The sequence below is a fragment of the Lepidochelys kempii genome, chromosome 6 (genome assembly GCF_965140265.1).
Source record: "Lepidochelys kempii isolate rLepKem1 chromosome 6, rLepKem1.hap2, whole genome shotgun sequence".
Lineage (NCBI taxonomy): Eukaryota > Metazoa > Chordata > Testudines > Cheloniidae > Lepidochelys > Lepidochelys kempii.
This window is the reverse complement of record NC_133261.1, coordinates 110,791,435-110,812,666: the sequence shown is the minus strand read 5'-3', so window position 1 is coordinate 110,812,666 and position 21,232 is coordinate 110,791,435. Positions and strand designations below refer to the sequence as shown.

The following is a 21,232-nucleotide window of genomic DNA, read 5'->3' as shown; positions in this document are numbered from 1 at the left end:
CTGGATGTTACTCACATAGTTTTAAGACTACAAATATCATATTAACCATCTTAATGAACAACCAGCCTGTTCTCTCCTTTTTGCACACATCTACTCTCTTTAATGTTAATGGGGATTACATGTACAAAACAGAGGGACACAGGACTGGAAGGGACTTCTGGGTTATTGAGTCCAGTCCCCGGCTTCCGCAGGCAACCATATACATAAGAGAATTGACTTCTACAAGTGAAAACAGTGCTGGCATCAATTGACAGCACTTCTAGAAATTCGATCCTCTGTTTTTTACCTCATGCTACCGACACATTTGCCAGAGAGGTAATTTGAACCATTTCCCTTAATTAAGGTAACCTAGCACTTCTGCCTCCCAGTTAATTGCAGAATTGGAGAGGTTTTTTGTTTTAAATCTCTTCCATAATGTCTGGACAATAATGCTGTTCCCTTTGTAGATTCCAGGGCCAGAAGGGCCCATTATGATTGTCTAGTCTAATTTCCCATACAAACGCAGGCTATAGTACTTCCCCAAAATGATTCCTTTTGAACTAGAGCATATCTAAACAAACAAACAAAAAAACCAAACAAAACACACCACCACCAGCAGAGACTGATTGGACGAAGAAGATCAAAGATCTCCTTAATATTAAATCTCTGATCTCATTCTTTCATCTGTTAGGTAAGGTTTTTTCTTAAAAAATTGCAGGAACAAACCAAATGGTGTATCACAGGCCAATGGCTTTTTAATTAAATAGAGCACCCACTGCTCCAGAAATAAGCATAGCATCATTGGCGTGGCTTTGAAGTATGATAAATGTTGGTTGGGACTGGGATAAAGAGAATGTGAATCAAATGCATATTGTTACCCCTCTGCTGTGCGACAGCAGGTGTTGCGTCCTTGCACGTCAGATTCCTTTTAGAGGAGACATCAGTGACATAGCATCCAGATATATTATTAGTGCAAGTTGTTTATATTGCACTATAAACACTAGTCCTTGAACAGGTGTATCACAAATAGCCCACAGGCAATCCCCCTCTTCCAGGAATCTCAGCTAAAACACCGCTGCACAGTTCCCTGGAAGCTACTTTGCCTTGAGAACGGATTCTGATTAGGAATTTAAGTCAAAAAACAAATTCTCTTGCTGCTTGCCACAGCTTCCCCCCAAAACGAACATTACAAAACAATACTATTATTTCTTCAAAGACTGAACAGTGTTCATGTGCTAAGAAAAATAACTTTTTAGACTATGTTCAACAGCAGCACGTAGTGACTCATGCCATAACAATACTATGATGTGAGTACACTTATAGATAAATAAGAAAATGTACACTTCGTATTAGCCAAGAATTTAAGAATATAGGGTTCCGAATTTTTGTAGTGCTATCTACAAATAGGGAAAATAAGTTATTCCATTATATTCATCTCCAGTATGTAATCATATATATGTACATGTACATAAATGAGTTTATTTCAGCGATCTTAGGACTCATATGTTGCTATGCTTCACTCAGACTTTGCTCACAGAGGATATTATAATGGCCATCCATAAAGTCAATATCTGCCAAGAGTTACTGCACAGTGGTACTTGCAATGCCATAGTTACTTCCTAGTCACTTCTCAGACACCTCTTTGTACACCTTCTGACAAATGCAAACTTTTAAAATGTTTTAAACTGCTGTGCTGAAATACCTTGATGTAATTATAGACTTCACTTCTGGGTTAACAATGTATATATTATATACAACCACACAACTATATTAGCAATGTAGGTAAATAATGTCAAGTACTAGCTTAAGAGATAAGTACTTCAAGTGGTCTATTTGATTTCATTTCCTTCTTGCTCCTTGGCATCTACTCACAATATTTTCAGATGCATTGTACCTTGTGGGGTCAATCTGAAACCAAGCTTGCTGCAAATGCACTGTAGAATGGTGACTGGGATATGTAATGCTGTTACACCTTTTGGTTTTAGCCTTTTGTAGTCCTGGAGCATAGGAGGACACTGAATGACAATAAACAAACCAAATGCAAGCTCTGTTGTTGTATCCCAGCATGGTAAAGAAAGTGAAAACAGTGTAAGTGTACATCTGTTTGTGGTTACATTTTAGATTACAAGCTCTTCAGGGAAGGAAATACCTCTTACTCGATGTTTGTACACCTCCTAGCACAGTGGGGCACCAGTCTCAACCGGGCCCTCTTGGTGCTAGTGTAATCCAAATAATAAATGATTAACAAGCCAGAGGAGGCAAATACAGCACAGATGAAGTCTGAGTTTGGGAAGAGAGTGTACAGCATGTATAAAAGCTGATTAACTGAGATGGTCTGCTTATAAGGTGAAGCATAATTGTACTCAAAACCTTTGGGGCCCCTAAAGTGGCCTCCTAAGAGGGCACTATTTGCTGATTGTCTAATATGGGTTGCCTCTTGTGCAGGTTTCCCTGGATTGTTTGCTAAGTAAAACCAGAAACACAGGGGCAGATCCTCAGCTAGCATAAATTGGCATATAGTTTAACTGAAGTCAATGGAGCACAATTTACACCAGCTGAGGATCTGCTCGGTAATAACCCAGATTGAAAACAATGAGGAAAAGTGAGAGTACAGTGTAACAAGGGAATGAGTTGAACTCACTGAGTGAGTCACCACTGAGCAGACCCTCAGCTGGCATAGATCAGCAAAGCTCAACTTCACAGGAGCTATATTGATATATACCTGCTGATGATCTGGCCCTGAGACTTAAAGCCCTGGTCTACACTTGGGGGGGTGGAGGGGGAAGAGGGAAATTGATCTAAGTTACGTAACTTCAGCTACGTGAATAACGTAGCTGAAGTGGATGTACCTAGATCGACTTACCGTGGTGTCTTCACCGCGGTGAGTCGGCTGCTGCCACTCCCCAGTCGACTCCGCCTGCGCTTCTCGTAGGCAGTGGAGTTCAGGAGTCGACAGGAGAGTGCTCGGGGGTCAATTTATCCCGTCCAGATGATGTTCCATTAAGAAAGCAAGACAAAAATCCTGAGAACATTATGCGCTAAAACAACCTGAAAATGTTACAGTTTTTCTAGGTATTCGGGGGGAGAACCGTAGGTTACATTTGAAAAATATTGATGATCTCCCTTCGGATTTCTTTGACACTCATATAGATTTGAGGTACTTGGTTTGGAAGACAGAAAGGTTTATAAAGTGAGAATTATACTGGAAATTCATTTTTACCTTATGATGCTGTGGGAATTCCTAGACCTTCCCAAGTTTCAAGAGGAAAGCTTCAGATATCCTCGGTTTTCTCTTAGGAGAGGAATTCGATCCTTAAATTATTCAGTCATAACAGAAATAAACTTTTGGTGGCAAAGAATTCTTATACAATGTGATATCTCCTAGCTCACAAAGAGATGAAGAAATCAATTCTTGTTGGATGTGCCCAAAATATCACATTTAAAAGCTGAATTTTCTTAATATTTTCCCTTGAAAATCTCATGGGAATACTTTTTCTGTGGTACAGATTCATCCATTGCATTCAGTATGGTGAGACCAACCAAATGCAACTGTATACTTCATCTGGTTCTATTAAAATTAACATGGATTAAAGTTCAGTCTAGTCCTGAGGACATTTTGAATGGTACTTTGTAGTCTGAATAGATAATTCTCTGGAAATTGATATATACACAATACACAGACTGTCTATAATCAGATAGGGTTAAACCTTGTGACACTAATGCCCCATAGAAACAAAACTAAAAAAAAAGGCTACACTGGCTTCTCTAAATCTTTATTCCAACTATGAGCACAATGGAAATGCTGAAATTAAATTGATAGTCGCCCACAGGTTTAACATCCTAACAGATGATGTGCCAGGAAGGTCTGTCAGTGGCACCTTGTTTACTACTCTCACCATCACAGAAATAAAATCCAGTGTCCTCCTCAACAAACAACAACAACAAAAAGGAAAAAAACCATCAGACAAATACTGGCCCATTTAAGGGAGTTTCTCTCCCTCTTCCCCCCAGCGTTGTGCTCTTGTCACTCAGGCAGCAACTCAGACTATATCCGTGATCTTATGTCCCTTAAATTGGAAAGGGAGTTTTTCCCCCATGGACTTCAGTTATGCCCTATATTATCCCTCTCTCCCACCCAAAAGAGAATATCTCCTCCTCCCCACTTCTCCTCCTCTCCCAGTCCTACAGTGAGATGCCACATTCAGATGAAAAGGTGGCCCAAAATGGCCCTCTGCCTGAGGAGGGAATTGAATGTAGGCCTCACAGGAAGTGATCTAGCCATGAAGTAATAAGGTGGGCACCTCCTCCTACATTCAAAATCTGGCAGGGACCCTGCTAGGCAGCTTCTGAGCAACATGGGTGAGATAGGTTTCAGAGTAACAGCCGTGTTAGTCTGTCTTCGCAAAAAGAAAAGGAGTACTTGTGGCACCTTAGAGACTAACCAATTTATTTGAGCATGAGCTTTCGTGAGCTACAGCTCACTTCATCGGATACATAGCGTGGAAACTGGGTGAGATAGGCATTCGCCTACCTAGATCGCTCTGGAGCTTAGGCAGGAGATAAGGTGTCCAGATGCCTAGAATGAGGCTGCAGCGTGCATGCCCAGAGGCAGAAATTTAGGCATCTAGGGAACTTTGACAGTGAAAATGTAGGTGCCAAGTGAGTTTAGGCACCTACAGGGTTAGGCGGCAGCCCAGCAGTATTGTTGTAGATTGCAGTGGCACCAATGCGGAACGTACACACCTACATACACCCTAAGCTGCCTGACTACAATAGAGGGGTTCCCAGCTCTGGATTTACAAGCAGAGACAGACACCCAACTCTGTGAGGGGCTGGGGTTTAGCACCCAGCTGTGTGGTCCACATCGCCCATTGGCTAGTTGGGCAGTTTCCACACCGAGTGTGCTGCCTTTTGTGGATCTCCCATTCTTAGTCGCCATTTATTGTAGGAGTTTAGGCACCTAAATCAGGCTTTTTGTATCGCGATTTTATTCCTGTGATTTCCTAGGTGCCTAGAAGTTAGGCATTGCAATGCTGAGGACTCAGGCCTTCTAACTGAAAACCAACATCTTAAAACCTACCTCACAGGCACTCACAGGTAACCAGTGCAGGTCCTTAAACATAGGTGTTGTGTGTTCTCTATCAGGCTCCTTTGGGGGCAACCATATTCTGCATCAGTTCTAACTTGCCAATCAATTTAATGTTTAGCTCCATGCAGAGGACATTGCAATAGTCTAACCTAAACGTCATCTTTGTTATTGACCTTCTAATACAAACCTCCTTGCTAACATGGAAGGTCTGCAGCAACCCGCCCTAATTTCCATGCATAAAAGCTTTTCAACCATTTGGATTTAAATGATGACTACTATTCTCACCAGTAGTAATGTGGTAGCAACCACAGCTCCAGAAGTCAGTATCAGGGCCAGTTGTGGTTGACATTATACAAATACATGAGGGGACATGAATTCACAAAGTTTACTATGTAATTTGAAATCCATCGTAATAAATAAATACATACATACATACATACATACTTGGTGCTTTTTCTGTTCCCTTCCGTCTGAGCATCTCAAAACTGGCTCACAGAAGTATCAGATTAAGCCTTAGGGGATAGTAAGTAAGCTGTCACAGGAGAAAAGGTCCTCTCATGGATTGGTAACTGGTTAAAAGATAGGAAACAAAGGGTCGGAATAAATGGTCAGTTTTCAGAAAGCAGAGAGGTAAACACTAGTGTTCCCCCATGGGTCTGTACTGTGCCCAGCCCTATTCAACATATTCATAAATGATCTGGAAAAGGGGGGTAAATAGTGAGGTGGCAACAAAATGGCAGATGAAATTCAACGTTGATAAATGCAAAGCAATGCACAGAGGAAAACAATCTCAACTATATGTATAAAATGATGGGGGCTAAATTAGCAGTTACCATTCAAGAAAGAGATCTTGGAGTCATTGTGGATAGTTCTCTGACACATCCACTCAGTGTGCAGCGGCAGTCAAAAAAGCAAACAGAATGTTGGGAATCATTAAGAAAGGGATAGATAAAAAGACAGAAATATATAAATCCATGGTACGCCCACATCTTGAATACTGTGTGCAGATGTGGTTGCTTCATCTCAAAAAAGGTACATTGGAATTGGAAAAGGTTCAGAAAAGGGCAACAAAAACTATAAGGCGTATGGAACAACCTCCATATAAGGAGAGATTAATAAGACTGGGACTTTTCAGCTTGGAAAAGAGACGACTAAGAGGGGATATGATTGAAGTCTATAAAATCATGACGACTGGTGTGGAGAAAGTAAATAAGGAAGTATTATTTAGTCCTTCTCATAACACAAGAACTAGGGGTCACCAAATAAAGTTAATAGGCAGAAGGTTTAAAAAACAAAAGGAAGTATTTTTCCCACACAACGCAGTCAGTCTGTGGAACTCTTTGCCAGGATGTTGTGAAGACCAAGACTATAACAGGGTTCAAAAAAGAACTAAAGATCATGGAGGATAGGTCCATCAGCTATTAGCCAGGATGGGCAGGGATGTGTCCCTAGCCTCTGTTAGCCAGAAGCTGGGAATGGACGACAGGGGATGAATCACTTGATCATTACCTGTTTTGTTCATTCCCTCTGGGGCACCTGGCATTGGCCAGTCGGAAGACAGGATACTGGGCTAGATGGACCTTTGTGACCCAGTATGGATGCTCTTATGTTCTAAATGTAATGTAATTATTCCCACTTTACAGATAAGGGAAACTGGGACACAACAAAGTAAGTAAGTCTCTCACCTAAATTCACACATTAGCTCAGTAGCACAGCCAGAAAGAGAGCCCAGAACTCTTTATTTTCAGTCCTTCATTTTAAACTACACAAACCATCCCCCCAGCCTCTTGAATAAAACTAGAAAACAAAGTACCAGACAAGTGTCTGAAGGTCAGTCATTTTCCTCTGATGCCGGCAAAAACTAGAAGCATAATGGAAGCAATGAACTCAGCCCCTGGTGGCATGCAGTGACCCTTCCAGCTCACACTCACAGCAGCACTGAATAGCCCTGAAAGGAGCTGCGTCCAGTCTCCCTTGTCTGCAGGGTCTTCTTTTGAGGTAGTGGTGTGGGAAATCAAGTGATACCCCATATGACACCACCCCATACACCAGCATTCCACACCCAAAGAAAAACTCCAGAGGTTAATCTTTAAACCAGTGCCACTTAAACTACCCAGTTCTTGCAAACTGAAAAATCATAGGGCTATTAATAAGATATGATTACAAAAAAGCAATTCTGGACCCCAAGGTAATTTTTTAATCTCACAATCTGGGATTTACCACTGACTGTCCCAGGCTTCCAGGAAACATGCTGTGATTGCATTATGTGCATTACATCCATGAGAATTTAGCTAGAAAGGGCTTTTCCTGCAGCTGGCATCTTGTACACCAGGATATAGTCAAGAATGAATCATTGGATTCGCTATGATTCTTCATACATTTCATCAGAGATTATTATGTATCCATGGACATGACTAATGGCTTCATGTAATGGGCAAATCAAAAGTATATGAGCGGGGGGGGGAGTAACACAGAGTAACCAACAGTTTGCCACTTTGAATGTTTTCCTGGCTATTTGACAAGTAAATCCATTTAACCGTTACATTTGCATTTACCCATTTTATATTTAATACAACGGTTACTCAGTAATGTTTAAAGAACTCATGATTAATAGGTAATGCTTTCAGTGTGAAATTTTAGGATACTGAAATTTAAGTAAAATTAATCTCAGAACCTTAGGATTGCAGAACTGCTCTGAGTTTTCATTCCCTAGCTACAATAAACATGAGCCCAAAGGGTTAATGAGGTTCAGTGCTATTGGTATGGCAAGTAGGATTCAAAGCAGTTATTGAGGGTCTAATACTAGATAATGATGACTAGAAAACCAGAGGGTTAATGACATTCTATGCTATAGACAATAAAAGAAATCAGAGGTTAATGAGATTCTATGCTATGAATAAACAGGAGTCAAAGGGTTAACAATGTCCTAGAGCATATATATTGTAAACAGAAATCAAAAGGGTTAATGAAATTATAGGCTACTGATGTAGTAAGCATGAATCACATTTTTATATGGTTCAAGGCTACAGATATGGTAAGCAGGAATCAAAGGGTTAACAAACAGGTTATATGCTACAGCTATGGTACAGAGAAATCAAAGGGTTAATAGAATTCTGTGCTAGAAATATGGTAAATGGGAATCAAAGGCGTTATCAGCAGGTATGAAAGGGTTAATGTCCAAGATACATGTACGGAGCTGCTAATTGTAAAGACAGAATATTACTTGGAAAAACTAATTTGATTACCCAAAACTCCTGCTAAGGATGCTATGCTTGTGGCCATTCCATCTGGCAAGATATCTGTGAAACAGATTAATTGAACTCAAATTAGCGTAAGATTAAATCACTTGATTTCAACAGCCAGCAGAATCCTTCCATAGTGCTTACCATGCACAGACTAGCTCTGCATTTCAACTTTTTCCTATGAAATCCAATAGGCACAGTAACCTGTTACTTGCTTTTTCATTTTCTGCCTCAGCGCTACAACTGAGTCATTCTGTTGCCTATGGCTCCTGGGTATACAGTGTTTCTGCAGCGTGCTGCATTATATCTGAGTTAATCCGTCCACGTTATTTTCTGCTAATGCAGTTGCGGGGTTCGCTTTCTGATGCTTTGTAGACACTTGTCAAAAGCCATTTGGAAAGCCTAAACTATGCATAAATCTGCACAGTGAATGTTTTCCTTTATTCATTTGCTCCTATTATTTGATTTCTTGTAGGCCTCTGCGACAGAAATGGAGAAAATAAGGTAAGTCAGACAGTTTATGTACATCTCATTATAGTCAAGAAATATTCTATTGCACAGTAGGTGATATAGGGTCTTGAAAAAATATTTTGCTTAATATGATGGGTGTGAAATATTGGATTGCATGATAATGTGGCAGAGGAGAGCCGTGGTTTAGAGACAATAGGAAGTGAATGTGGTTTGGCTAGTAAATTTGTTTTGCAGACATGTTAATTCAGAAGGGGTATTCTACACACAAACATGTTTTCATTATCAAATGCAGAGTATATTTGATTATATAAATGTTGTAGTCACTTGTCCATTTACTGCAAAAGTATGCCATTCTGTTTTCATGAGAAAGGTGGATCAATAATTTATGAAAAATCTAAAGAAAACATAGGCTTGAATTCAAAGCATCTAATTACTGTGGTTTGTTTCTGTGTAATGCTGTAATAGTGGTGTTCATTTCATTTCTTGACTACCCAGATAAATCTGGTGTCTTCTGTGTTTCAAATGTTGCTATACTGTACAGTTTCTGAGCACAGCTCTCTGCTTTAAGCAAAGGGAGATGGCTTTTATAAATACATAAGTAGCCCCATCTCATGTCTGAGTGTAAGCCTGCTTGGGGGGGGATATTGCTTTTGTACATGTTGCAAAGAAAAAAGAGCATGAATTGTAGCCATTTTTAATCAAATACAGTCTGCTAAATACAATCCACAAACCATATCAACCGATATATGGAAATGCTTAACTATTGATTATCCTTAAAGTATTTTTATAAGGCTTATTTTCATGTCCAGTTATATCTACTAGACTCTCAATTTATTTTCAGTTAGCAAGCCCAAATTCCTTCTCAGGACCTACTGAGGCAGTTTGAACAGCAGGGCTAACTGATAAAGCACAAATCTTAGATTTATTAACTTTAAAAAGGCTACTAAGTTTGTTAAGCAAATGAAGGGAAGTTGCAGTACTCTGGGAACAGCTAGGGAAAGGCAGTAGTGCTCAGTTGTAAGAGAACCCAGAGGTTTGAAGTTAGCATTTGGAGACTTCTGGGCAGGAACCACAAACAAGTCCCTTGCTGGAGTTTAGTTGGAAAAGAGTGGGAAGGATTAACTCTTACAGTACACTTGATCAAGATGCACGTTTTGGAAGTTCCTGGTATAATTTATTAATTAAGTTAGTGCTGATTTTACATTTCTATGCAGTGTTGTCTCATGAGAATCAAAGTGGTATAATTTATCAGCTTGATAAGACACTTGTGATATAGTGGGGTTATTTGTATACAAAAGAATATAAATAAACGGCACAAATCCTCAAGTCAATGCGAGTTTGGCCTGAGTAAAGACTGAGTAAGAACCTTGGGATTTGGCCCAGTATTAAACAAAACTTTGACTATATTGAAACAAACATCTGTGACTATGCACACCCATATTTTCATGCACAACTTGGTTCACAGTGCAAGCAAATAATTGTTTATGTACTTGTGTGCACAGATATGGGAACCTCTACAAATATCCCCCCCCAGTGGTCTTGGTGTCTGCTTTTAACAAACACAGCTCTGGCTGTATTTGCAATAATAGGCTGTGGAGCCTAGGAGAAGAATGAATTCAGAAATATATGCAACAAGGGCAAAATTTTGCTTTGACAAGAGATACTTAGCAGCTGACTAGAAAATATTAACATAAGGATATAAACATTTGGGGAACGGATGTTGCAGCTGCTATCCACATAGACTCCACTGAAGTTAGTTACTCTGTGCATGGATCTGCTACAAAGTCAAACCGTAGCAGCCCAATGTCACCCCACTGAAGTAAATGGGTGTTTTACTATTGACTTCAGTGGGAACAGGGTCAGCCTGTATGCTAGCATCTTGATATTTATAGCTTGTTGTTTACACTTGCTGTATACAGTATTTTACAAAGCAGACATTTGTTCCCATTCCATATCTCATCATAAGCACTCTCTGCCCAAGAGGGGCTCAGGAGTAGAACAGTAGGCCAAGATAGGTGGTCATTGGCAGAGCTACTTGGGGGTAAGCTGCACTACTGCAACCTGAACATTGCTTGGCTCATGCCAATCATAGTTGTCTCACACCTGAACACAAACTAAATCCACCTTCAGCATTTTGAAAAATGAAACATTAAAATACTACAGTACCATCACTTTAAAGGTTTGGTGAACTCACAAGCCCTGTAAGATCTTGCCTTCAGGAGCTGTAAAAGTCTCTCTCACAGAGAGTGTGGAGTGTGCTCAACACCTTAAGGCCAGTGCCCTTGGTTTCCTCAGGACTACAAGGCAGTACTGCTTGTAGCTGGGAGGGTTTCTGATGGCTGGCATGTGGGGAAAAGTACAGTATCATGGTGGGAGCCATTCCTATCCTGTCTGGCTTGTGCACACACTGAACTCTCGATGTGCTCTGTCTCTTCTGCTACCAGCTCCTGCCACATCCACTGGGTGGTAAGCTGCAGAGGGAGGTGTCATACACATCAGCAGCTGGGAAGGGCTGGTGGCCATGTGAACAGCAGCTGAGATAAGGCAAGTGAAGAGAATAAGAGCCTCAGGCCACTTGCACTTTTTTGGAACTAGGGTGACTGAGACAGAGCTAAGACTTGAGAAAGCAGGAGGAAGGGGCTTACACCAGGACACAGAGAGAGAATCACATTCATCTGGATCTCATCTGTCTGAGCTTCCACAGGGTGAGAGCTAAAGGTTAAAAAAGGTTCTTGCATTCTGTTCTCCATTTAAAAAATGAGCCTTTTAAGTATCAAAAATAAGCACAGGGACTCCACATTTCATATGGCCCACTCAAACAGCAGCGCTTGGGACGCCACAGGGCCAAATATCTGAAGATTTTAAAACCTGTTCTTATAGAAGTCCTACTGTATTTGAGCAAACCCGATGCATCTGAAGTGGCCTTGAGGAATGGTGCAGTAGGTTCCATAAGACAGACAACTGCTGACCCAGGGATCTACCACACTTTGGAATTATTGCGGTGTTCTGTTGGCCCAGAGCACTTGACTAGCAGTGGTGTTCCAGAGTCCTTTTGCACAGGGGGAGGAGGAGGGGAGAGTGGGAGATTTTCAGAATTTATTCTGGCATGTGGAGAACTTCCTACAGAAATAGAAGCATGCTATTTTTCTGTAAAATTTCAGCTAGAAAAATAATTGCTAAATGAAATCTTCATGCTGTGACTAATTCTTAGCAGTATAGAGTAGTGTTTACAATAGCTAGAGGTACCAATATATTAGGCAGGAATTAAGGCTAACTACTAATCACAAACCTCTTGGGGATCAGCATTTATCTAGGTTGGGTGTGCATGTTTATCCAGACACTTTAAAACATTAATTACTACTGAATACAACCTTTTAAAGCACAGTTTTTGGATTCATTGCTCAAATGTGTCTACCAAGAAGGGATGAAAATTTCAGACCTATGGTATGTAACAAAGTAGAGTTTTGAAATGTACATTATGTTCTGTTCTATTTAGGTTACTGATATGGGAGCTGAGTGCCAGATTTTTCGGGTGATCTAGAAAATTTAGCATAAATTAAATACAATGTTATTTAGCATTACTTAGTTGGTTTTTTCATGCTTCCAGCCTTGCACATCCATGTTTTTTGATGCACCAAAATGTGGCCACTCTGAAGATTGTGCACGCAGATCCAGAGGTCAAAACTGATAGACAGTATGACCAGGACAGGGAGCCAGGACTTGGGGGTTCTACTGCCTAGTAAGCTACAGATTCATCCCCCTTCAAATTATAGGGTAATAATATTTTCCTACTTTGCAAGGAAATGGTTGTGAAGTTGAGTCTAAAAAGTCCTTTCAGATCCTTGGATAGAAGATGACCACCTCAGAATACAAAGTTATTTTATCTGTTTTCAACCCTAACTCAGTTTTTGATACTATCCCGTGTGGGAAAAGCTATTTTTCTCTCCAGGTAATCCTAGTGAGGTCAATAGGACTATTTGTTCAGTCGGGTTCTGTTCAACTGAGTAAAAATATCAAAGTATATCCCTAAATTTAAAATGGCAATCCAGACATACCAGGAATCAGTTCTAGACCCACACAATGCAGAAACAGGATTTATTGTATCTCCCTATATGGAAGTTTAAATAGATGACTCCCCCTGCTAATTCCTTTTTTGCATCTCCTATTCACATCAGTGGTATAGCAAGATCATGACAAGTAATTAGTTTAATCATAGTGCATGGAGCAGTGGTTGGTTCCCTATTGAGGTGTTTACATTCTCTTTAGTGTTAGTTGTAATAATTATAAAAGTAATAGGACTTCTGTGACAATTCATCAGAGGAACTCAAGTAAGTCATTTCTGTAAACTGCCAAAAGTCTTGACAACCCTGTGATGGGAGCAGGTCTGATCCTCATGTTAAAGATGACAAAAATGAGATGAACGGATTTGCCCAAAGTTCACACTTGGTGATAGAACCTCTCTCTTGAATTCTCATACTGTGCTTCGTAGCTGGATATTTGAGCTGATCTGGGATAACTGATGGGTCTGCTTATTGATTAGTGCAATTTTAAAAGATAGGCAAAGACACCCAGAGCACTGGAGGAACGCTGTTATTGTAGTTGAGTAAAAAAACTGAGCACACATGCATGTCCACTGCATTCCCAGCACTTGTTACAGCTCTCTTCACATGGTAATGCATACGCCTGCCTGCCACTAAGTTCCTTCCAGTCTGCCTTGACTCCTCTATGGTTTGCTCTTTCTCCCACCTCCCCCCCTCATTTTTTTAAAAACAATAAGAATTTTCCCATCGGGCAGCACCAGCAGCAATAGCGACAGTAAGAGACCTAGTGTAGACAAGCTTCTGAAGCCACTGGTGTTCCTAATGCTGTCATTTAATCCTGCTCACCGGAGTTCTGAACTACTCCATTCTCTCAGTCTCATCCCTGACACAACTATCCCCCTTATAACCAAATCCTCAAGGAGACATGACAGACATTAAACAGGCTGAGAGCTCGGGGAAAGCCTCACAGGGATGAAGGAACAGAATGTATTAAGCTGTTACACGGTCACTGCTGCAGATAGTTTTTCTTCCCATAGACTCCAAGGCCAGAAGGGATGATTTTGATCATCTAAGCCCAAGGTCCTGTAGAACACGGGCCATAGAGCTTCCCCCAAATGATTCCTAGAGCACAGCTTTTAGAAAAAAAACACCCAATCTGGATTTAAAAATCACCGAGGATCGTGGATTCTCCAGGACTGACAAATTTTTCAAATGGTTAGTTACCCTCTCTGCTGAGATAGCAGTTGCAGTTTGTTGCTCTATGGCTGGGAAAAATCCTATTGCCCGGAAACATGGAACAAGCAGAAGTGATGAAAGGGAATTAAAAGCGTCCAGCAGGAGAACAGGACAGGATGGGGCCTGGTTGAATGATACCAGGTAGAACAGGGGAGGGTGGCCACAGGAAATGACTAGGAGTAGAACAAAGAACTGAACTGATTCAGGGGTGAGCTTTGTACTGCTAATCTCCTATCAAGTGGAGCACTACAGTGAGTCACAGAGGAAAGGGGTGTGCCTCCTTGATACAGCCTTACAGGTAATGCCTGGGGATAGAGGAGTGGGAAGGTACATTATTCCACAACTGAACATTATTAAGGAAAAAATTGCAAACTCTGGCCCACAGTCAGTTCAAAGGCAGTAACAGTCCAGTTTGCTAACCAAGACAAAGTAGGCTGTTATACTATTAACGATGATGTAATTACTTGTTGCTGCTACAAAACAATTTGATTAGAAGAGGGAGAGGCTCTACTACTTTGTTACAGCCATCGACATTTGCAACTTTAAAAGCACCTCTATGCTACCCCACAGTTTGCTCTATGGGCATGTGAATAGCAGCACTCACCAGAGTATTGTGCTGTAAGTCCCGTGAGCAGATGCTGCCAGCACAAACTAAAAAGGTTCCTAGTTCGCATTAACGGAATCCTCTTCAAACCAGACTCCATTAATGTGAGCTAGGAAACTTTTCATTTGCACTCACAGTGTCCACACGAGGGAGTTACAATGCAGCACTTTGCTGCGCATTGCTGTTCACACTCCCAAAATCTGAACTGTGGAGGAGCAGTGTAGACATGGTTCTAGTTGTCACTGGCAAGGGTTAGGCAATTCAATTTGCAAATTGATCTGTGATTTACAGACCAACTATTCAAATACAGTTGAATATGTCCACTTGGACTGACTTTTTTTTTTTTTTTTTTTAGTCCAGAATACAGCAACCTGCCACCCACCCCCATTTTTTGGGGTGGGGGAGGGTTAAAATAAAATCCAAACAGGACTGAAATTATTTAAGGTTATAATGAAGGCTCAAGGCCAAATAAGGGTATAGTACACAGCACAGGAGAATATTCTAAGGAATCAGGTATAGACACACTTTCCAGAATTTATGTCTGAAAGATGAAATAGTGTGTGTAAAACTGAACAAAGCATGAAATGTTTTTTTCACTAAGGGCAGCACTCTTGTAAGTGGCTATAGGACCTTTAAAGTTGATTCCCTGCAAGTATGTGACCATTCTGCTGCTCAGGTGGTGTGTGTCACTTTGGCCAGACAAAGCTCTTGTTACTACATTACTCTAAAAATAAGGATACCAAAAGGTTTTTCCAACTTGTTTAACACCACTCATGATTTTAGTTCTACAGTCTTACTGCTAACCAGCTAAAAATGGCCTTCATCTCAGATCACTGTATACTAACTCATGGTGTGAAATTCTTTATAAAAGCATTTTCAAAGGTTCTTAGGTTTCTTACTGCACTTGCTGATGGATCCACTGACAGCTCTATAGCTGACCAAGAATCAGCTTACATCAGATTTGTGCAAAATGGGACTTGTACTCTGTTGCTATATACTTGGAATCGGGGGTGGCTAGTATACAAAAGACAGGAAACCACTTAGGAGTGCTGGTGATCTAGGGAGAAAAGCTCAAATAAAAACTGATTGATCTGAATTTAGCTGAAGAGCCCTTCTTGACTGCCACGTGAAGTGGCATAAAGGTCAAGTTTGAACAAGACACTCCACAAGTGGAATTTGTGAAGTTCATCAACTATAAGTTGGGCTTGCTATTCTGATCTCAAAAGACTATACCTTTAAAAGTTGGAATTTATTTTGAACCATTTAAATTTTACCATTTAAGTCCCAAAATACTATGCTATCTTCAAGCTTTTGCTGATAGCTCTGAAAATACATGCCTCAAAGGTATCTACCATGTATCAAAAATGATCATTTGGCAGTCCTCCATTTGGAACCACCATATTGCAGTAACTGAGTCAGGAAGTAGCTTAATTTAGGGGCATTCTTCGGAGATTCAAACAGGCAAATTGGTGAGCATGTTTTACTTCATGATGGAGTTTATCACCATTTTGACAGATGTCTCTATCTTAAGAAGATTATCTCTTCTTAGAGATGTTGTAAAAGCTAGAAGGTGCCATGCAGTACTGAATGGCAATCCTGGTCCTTTCTTCCTTCTCAAAAATTAGCTTTAGGTATGGGAAATTTGAAGGGCTAAACATTATTTATGGGGTTTTAGCGACAAATCTGCAGGAACCCCCCCCCCCCAACTTTATGCTTAATGTAGCATTTAACATGTAGATGCTAGATTTTCTAGGCTATAGCCAACATTAACCTGGCTTCCAAGCTTAGATTCCAGAGTGGCCTACAAGATAGAGAACATTGAGCAGTTACAGTAAAGTACACAGACAATTTGCTAGGCCACTTAACATAGATAATAAGTAAGGAGGAAGATGAGAAAGTGCTACATCAGTGGTAGCTTTTAAATACAACTTCAGAGGCACTCAGATGCACTAGAAAGGACATTACACATGTATCTTTAAACAGAATTTCTAACCACCAGGACACCTGCCCATCAGGATGCATTACTCATGGTATAAATATGGTTCTCATTCTGTAGCAATGAAGTTGTAGAACATGGGTTTTTCCACAATGAATTTAATAAAAAACAAGCGCATACACATACACACAAAGCATATTCCAAGATTTCATACAGATGTATGTGGACAACCCAAGTATAAATGCTTTACAACCCCACTGGATTATTCTCTAGTGACCAGAAGTGGGAGTAGTAAAAAAAAAAAAAAATTATTCATGAACCCAGGCACAGTGAGTACCCAATAGCAAGCAACAGTAGTGGAGGACTTAGGCAAGGACTGTTTTGCATGATCAGAGCTAGATTTCAAAGTGGATGGATATAAAACTTAAATGGAATGCATAAACTGGTTGAAAGACTATATCGTTGTAGTTATCAACAGTTGGCTGTCAAACTGGGAGGATGTATCTAATGGGGTCCGGCAGGAGTCTGTCCTTGGTATAGTACTATTTAATATATTCATTAATGACTTGGATAATGGAGGGAGTAGTATGCTAATAAAATGTGTGGGTGACACTAAGATTGGTAGGGTTGATAGCATGCTGAAGGACAAGATTAGAATGCAGAGCGAGCTTGACAAATTTGAGAATTGGTCTGAAATCAAGATGAAATTAAATAAGGTTCAAAGTTAAGGGGAAAAATAAAATGCACAACTACAAAATGGGGAATAACTGGCTAGGTGGTAGTGCAGCTGAAAGGGATCTGGGGATTATAGTGGATCACAAATTGAGTATGAGTCAGCAATGTGATGCAGTTGTTAAAAAGGCTAATATTCTGGGGTATATTAACAGAAATGTTGTATGTAAGACACAGTGAGTAATTGTATTTCTGTATTCAGTACTGGTGAGGCCTCAGCTGGAATACTGTGTCCAGTTCTAGGCACCACACTTTAGGAAAGATGTGGACAAACTGGAGAAAGTCCAGAAGAGAGCAACAAAAATAAAGGTTTAAAAAACCTGGCCTATGAGGAAAGGTTAAAAAACTGGGCACGTTTAGTCTTGAGAAAAGATTGAGGGGGGAAACCTGATTGTCACAGTTTCAGGGCAACTGCAGCTGTACTCCCCACCGAGGTCCACTAAGGGCATCCACTTTAGGTTTCCAGCTCCCAGCTGTCACCTCTCTTGGGTGGAGATCTGTGTGTCTCTCCTGCCTGACCAGAAATCTTATGGCTACACAGCTCTCTGCCTTACATTGTGATATCCTCAGCAAGCCAGGCTGCCTAAAATGGCTAATGCCTTCACTTTGCTTTCTCTCTGAGGGCCATGACCAATGTAGCTATAAGTCACCACACAGGTTCTTCTAAGCAAGCACATTTTCTCTTAAGGTAGAAGTATTACAAAGAAAACATTTAAATAATAAAAGAACCTACATGCAAGCTAGACAGTTTACCCAAGATCATTCCCAACTCCAGCCTAGGGCTTTGGTAGACTTTAGTCCTTCAAAACCCCCAACTCGGTTTCCTCCATGGTTACAAATTCTTCTGTCTTAGATCCAGAACCAGACCAGAGACTGGGCAGATCACCCATATCTTTATACTGCTCGGGCCTTGAATCTTGGCCTCCTGTAACAGGTAATCAGCAGACAATGGCCCTCTCCTCAAGGTAGAGCTTCAAAAGGCTGGGTTATTGCATAGTCAAAGTTGGAGAATTTGCATTAACTTCTCCATAGAGATTCCCCAGAAAGTCCACTTAACACTCACTGTCCCTTAACGCATACTGGTCTGGCACATTTTCCATATAGTCTTTTGAACTCAGATCTCACATCTATCACCTCTGCCCCCTAGAGAGGTTACTTACAATCCCAGCCCACAATCCAATAAGGCCTTGCAAAGGATATTACAGGAAGTTGCTGCATCTAATCACACTTAATAGTCTTCAAATATGTTAAGTACTGTTACAATGAGGATGATGATCAATTACCCTTCATGTCCACTGAAGGTGGAGGAGAAGTAATAGGCTTAATCTGCGGCAAGGGAGATTTAGGTTAGATATCAGGGGGTGGAAAGTTAACTATAAGGCTAGTTAAGTACTGGAAGAGGATTCAAGGGGAAGTTGTGTAATCCCCCATCATTGGAGGTTTTTAAGAACAGGTTGGACAAATAGCTGTCAGGGAAGGTCTAGGTACACTTAGGTCTAGTGCCTCAGTGCACTAGATGACCTCTTGAGGTCCCTTCCAGCCCTACATTTCTATGATGCTATAATCCAGAGTGTTATTAAAGTGGGGAGATTTTCATTGATTTTAAATAAGTTACATATTCTCAGTTTTGATTCACAGTCTCAGACTGCTATCAGTAATGGCACTTTATCGTTTTGATTTACATTGACATGAGGGCAAACCTAAATATGAAAGATCAAGTGAGAGCCAGACACACTGAAAGCAGGAGAATAAAAATGAGAAACACTGGTATAATAATCCAAGCCATGGAGGCAATCATCTCTCACATTGACTTACTCAGGGGAAATGAGACCACAGCTTAAAAGCTGGGACAACCACATTTTCCCCATGAGAACGCTACGTATGAAATCCAAGGCCCAGAACCTGCAATGTATGGGTGCACCTCTTTGCAGTCCTTTTGAAATCAGTGGGGCCTTTACACGGATGTAGGGATTCACTGACATGAGTTACATTGCTGGACCAAGCCCTTGTCCCACCCAGGGATAAGTGATGATAAAAATAATTTCTAGTCTACTTCCTTTCTATACAAGGTTTAGGCCAGAAGCTCTGTGCTGTACTTGGCCCCAATCTCACCATCCTGTAGTGTTCCCACTGTCTTCCATCCACACTCCTGTACAGAGCCACTGCAGAGTTTAGCTCCTCAGCACATAGATAGCACTGTTATGTTCACAGCACACACAAGTTAGATAAAAACAGAAATACTCTTCCTGGAAGGTTGCAATCTAACTCTACTTTATTTCTTAGAAATGAAAATGATAATGCAGGCTGCTCTCTAAGGCATAATTCACGCTACCTTTCTTTAAGATGACTCTTTGCAGACTGACTCTGCTAGCACACCTTGCTCCAGAGCCTCCTAACCTGCAAGCAAGACAAGGAAACCCTCCCACACAAAGTGATCGATTGGAATTCCAACACAGTCCTCAGCAGACCATAAGCCAAGGGTCTCAAACACGTGGGCCGCGGGCAGAGCTATTTGCTGTGGCCCGCCAAGCTCCCTGCACCCCCCCAGTTATTTCCTGCAGCCGCCAAGCTCCCTTCCCCCACTGCCCCCCCAGCATGCCTCATCCCTGCTCCTCTACCTACCTCCAGGCGCTTCCCGCTGCCAAACAGCTGTTTGGTGGCACTTAGCAGTTTCCAGGAGGGAGGAGCGGGGAGCCACGTGCTCAGGGGAGGAGGAGGAGAAGAGGTGGGGCAGGGGCGGGGATTTGGGGAAGGAGTTGGAATAGGGGCAGGGAGGGGGGGAGTTGGGGTGGGGACTTTGGGGAAGGGGTTGGAATGGGGGCAGGGCCTCATAGAAGGGATGGAGCGGGGGCGGGGCCAGGGGCAGCAGGGCAGTGTCAGTGGTGCGGCCCTTGGGCCAATATATTAGTCTTCATGCGGCCCTCCTGGTAATCTGAGTTTGAGATCCCTGCCATAAGCAGTGCATGAGCTCTCCTCTTCTCAGTCCTTCCTCCCGTACAGCAGTTCAACTGTATTCTGTGCTCCTGGTCCTCTGAAGGATTTTATCACCTGCAGGTTCTTCACTATGTTGACAGGCTCCCTTAACACACGTGCTTTCAACAGTGACAAGTTGAATACCATTGAGAGAGAAGGGTGGTTCTGTGGTTAAGGCGCTGGGTCTCAGGAGACCAGGGTTCTGTTCTTTCTTGTGTGACCTTCAGCAAAGTGCTGAGGAGCAGATTTTTCAAAGGCATTTTTAAAGATGCCAATAGGCTCATAGTCGGATTTCAAACTCCCAATGGGAGTGGACACCTAGGTGCCTAGTGGGATTTTCAAAAGCACCCATCTGCATCTTCAGAAGCCTAAATAGCTTTAAAAATCTGGTCCTTAATCTCTGTGTCTCTCCCTTTCCCATTTGTAAAATAGGAATCATACTACTTTGCTACCTCACACATGGGTGTTGAGGAAAAATGGATCAAAGTTTGTGAGGTGCTTATGGGCTATGGAAATGGGGGCCACAGGTACTTAGACTAATGGTTTTCAACCTTTTTTCATTTGAGCACCCCTAAAAATTTTCAAATGCAAGTGGACACAGGCTGAAAACCACTGACCTAGACAGACATTCCCACCTTCTTGTCAATTCTCTTGCAGCACACCCCTGTGCTGTCCCAGCCCCATCGTAGCTTTTCTCTTCTCAAGTTGCAGAGCAACTGTGAGCTATTTGTTGTTCCCCTTCCTGTTGACCCATTCACCTTGGAATCTTTTTAATCTTCCTACCAGACAAACCTATAGCAGGGAAGTATCAGAATCAGTCCTGATGTGAGAGATCTAGTGTTCCTGTCATGTACTGGATATGGACTGATTACAGAGCTCCTGCCCCAGAGACATGCATGAAGGTGTATTCTCTTTAAGACAATGTACTCA

The 21,232-nt window shown here is 41.4% G+C and overlaps 1 protein-coding gene across 6 annotated transcripts in view; it reads left to right on the top strand.

Moving 5' to 3' along the window:
- BEGAIN (brain enriched guanylate kinase associated) overlaps nt 1-21,232 on the top strand; it is a 266,126-nt gene that overhangs the window by 55,733 nt on the left and 189,161 nt on the right. For 3 of the 6 annotated variants that reach the window (XM_073350728.1, XM_073350724.1, XM_073350725.1), the window contains exon 1: nt 8,578-8,814. In XM_073350728.1, coding sequence (XP_073206829.1) covers nt 8,801-8,814 — 14 coding nt within the window. In that variant the 5' untranslated portion in view covers nt 8,578-8,800. Of the gene's footprint in view, nt 1-8,577; nt 8,815-11,421; nt 11,487-21,232 lie in introns of those variants that run through there. The other 3 variants (XM_073350727.1, XM_073350723.1, XM_073350729.1) reach the window with 2 other exon arrangements.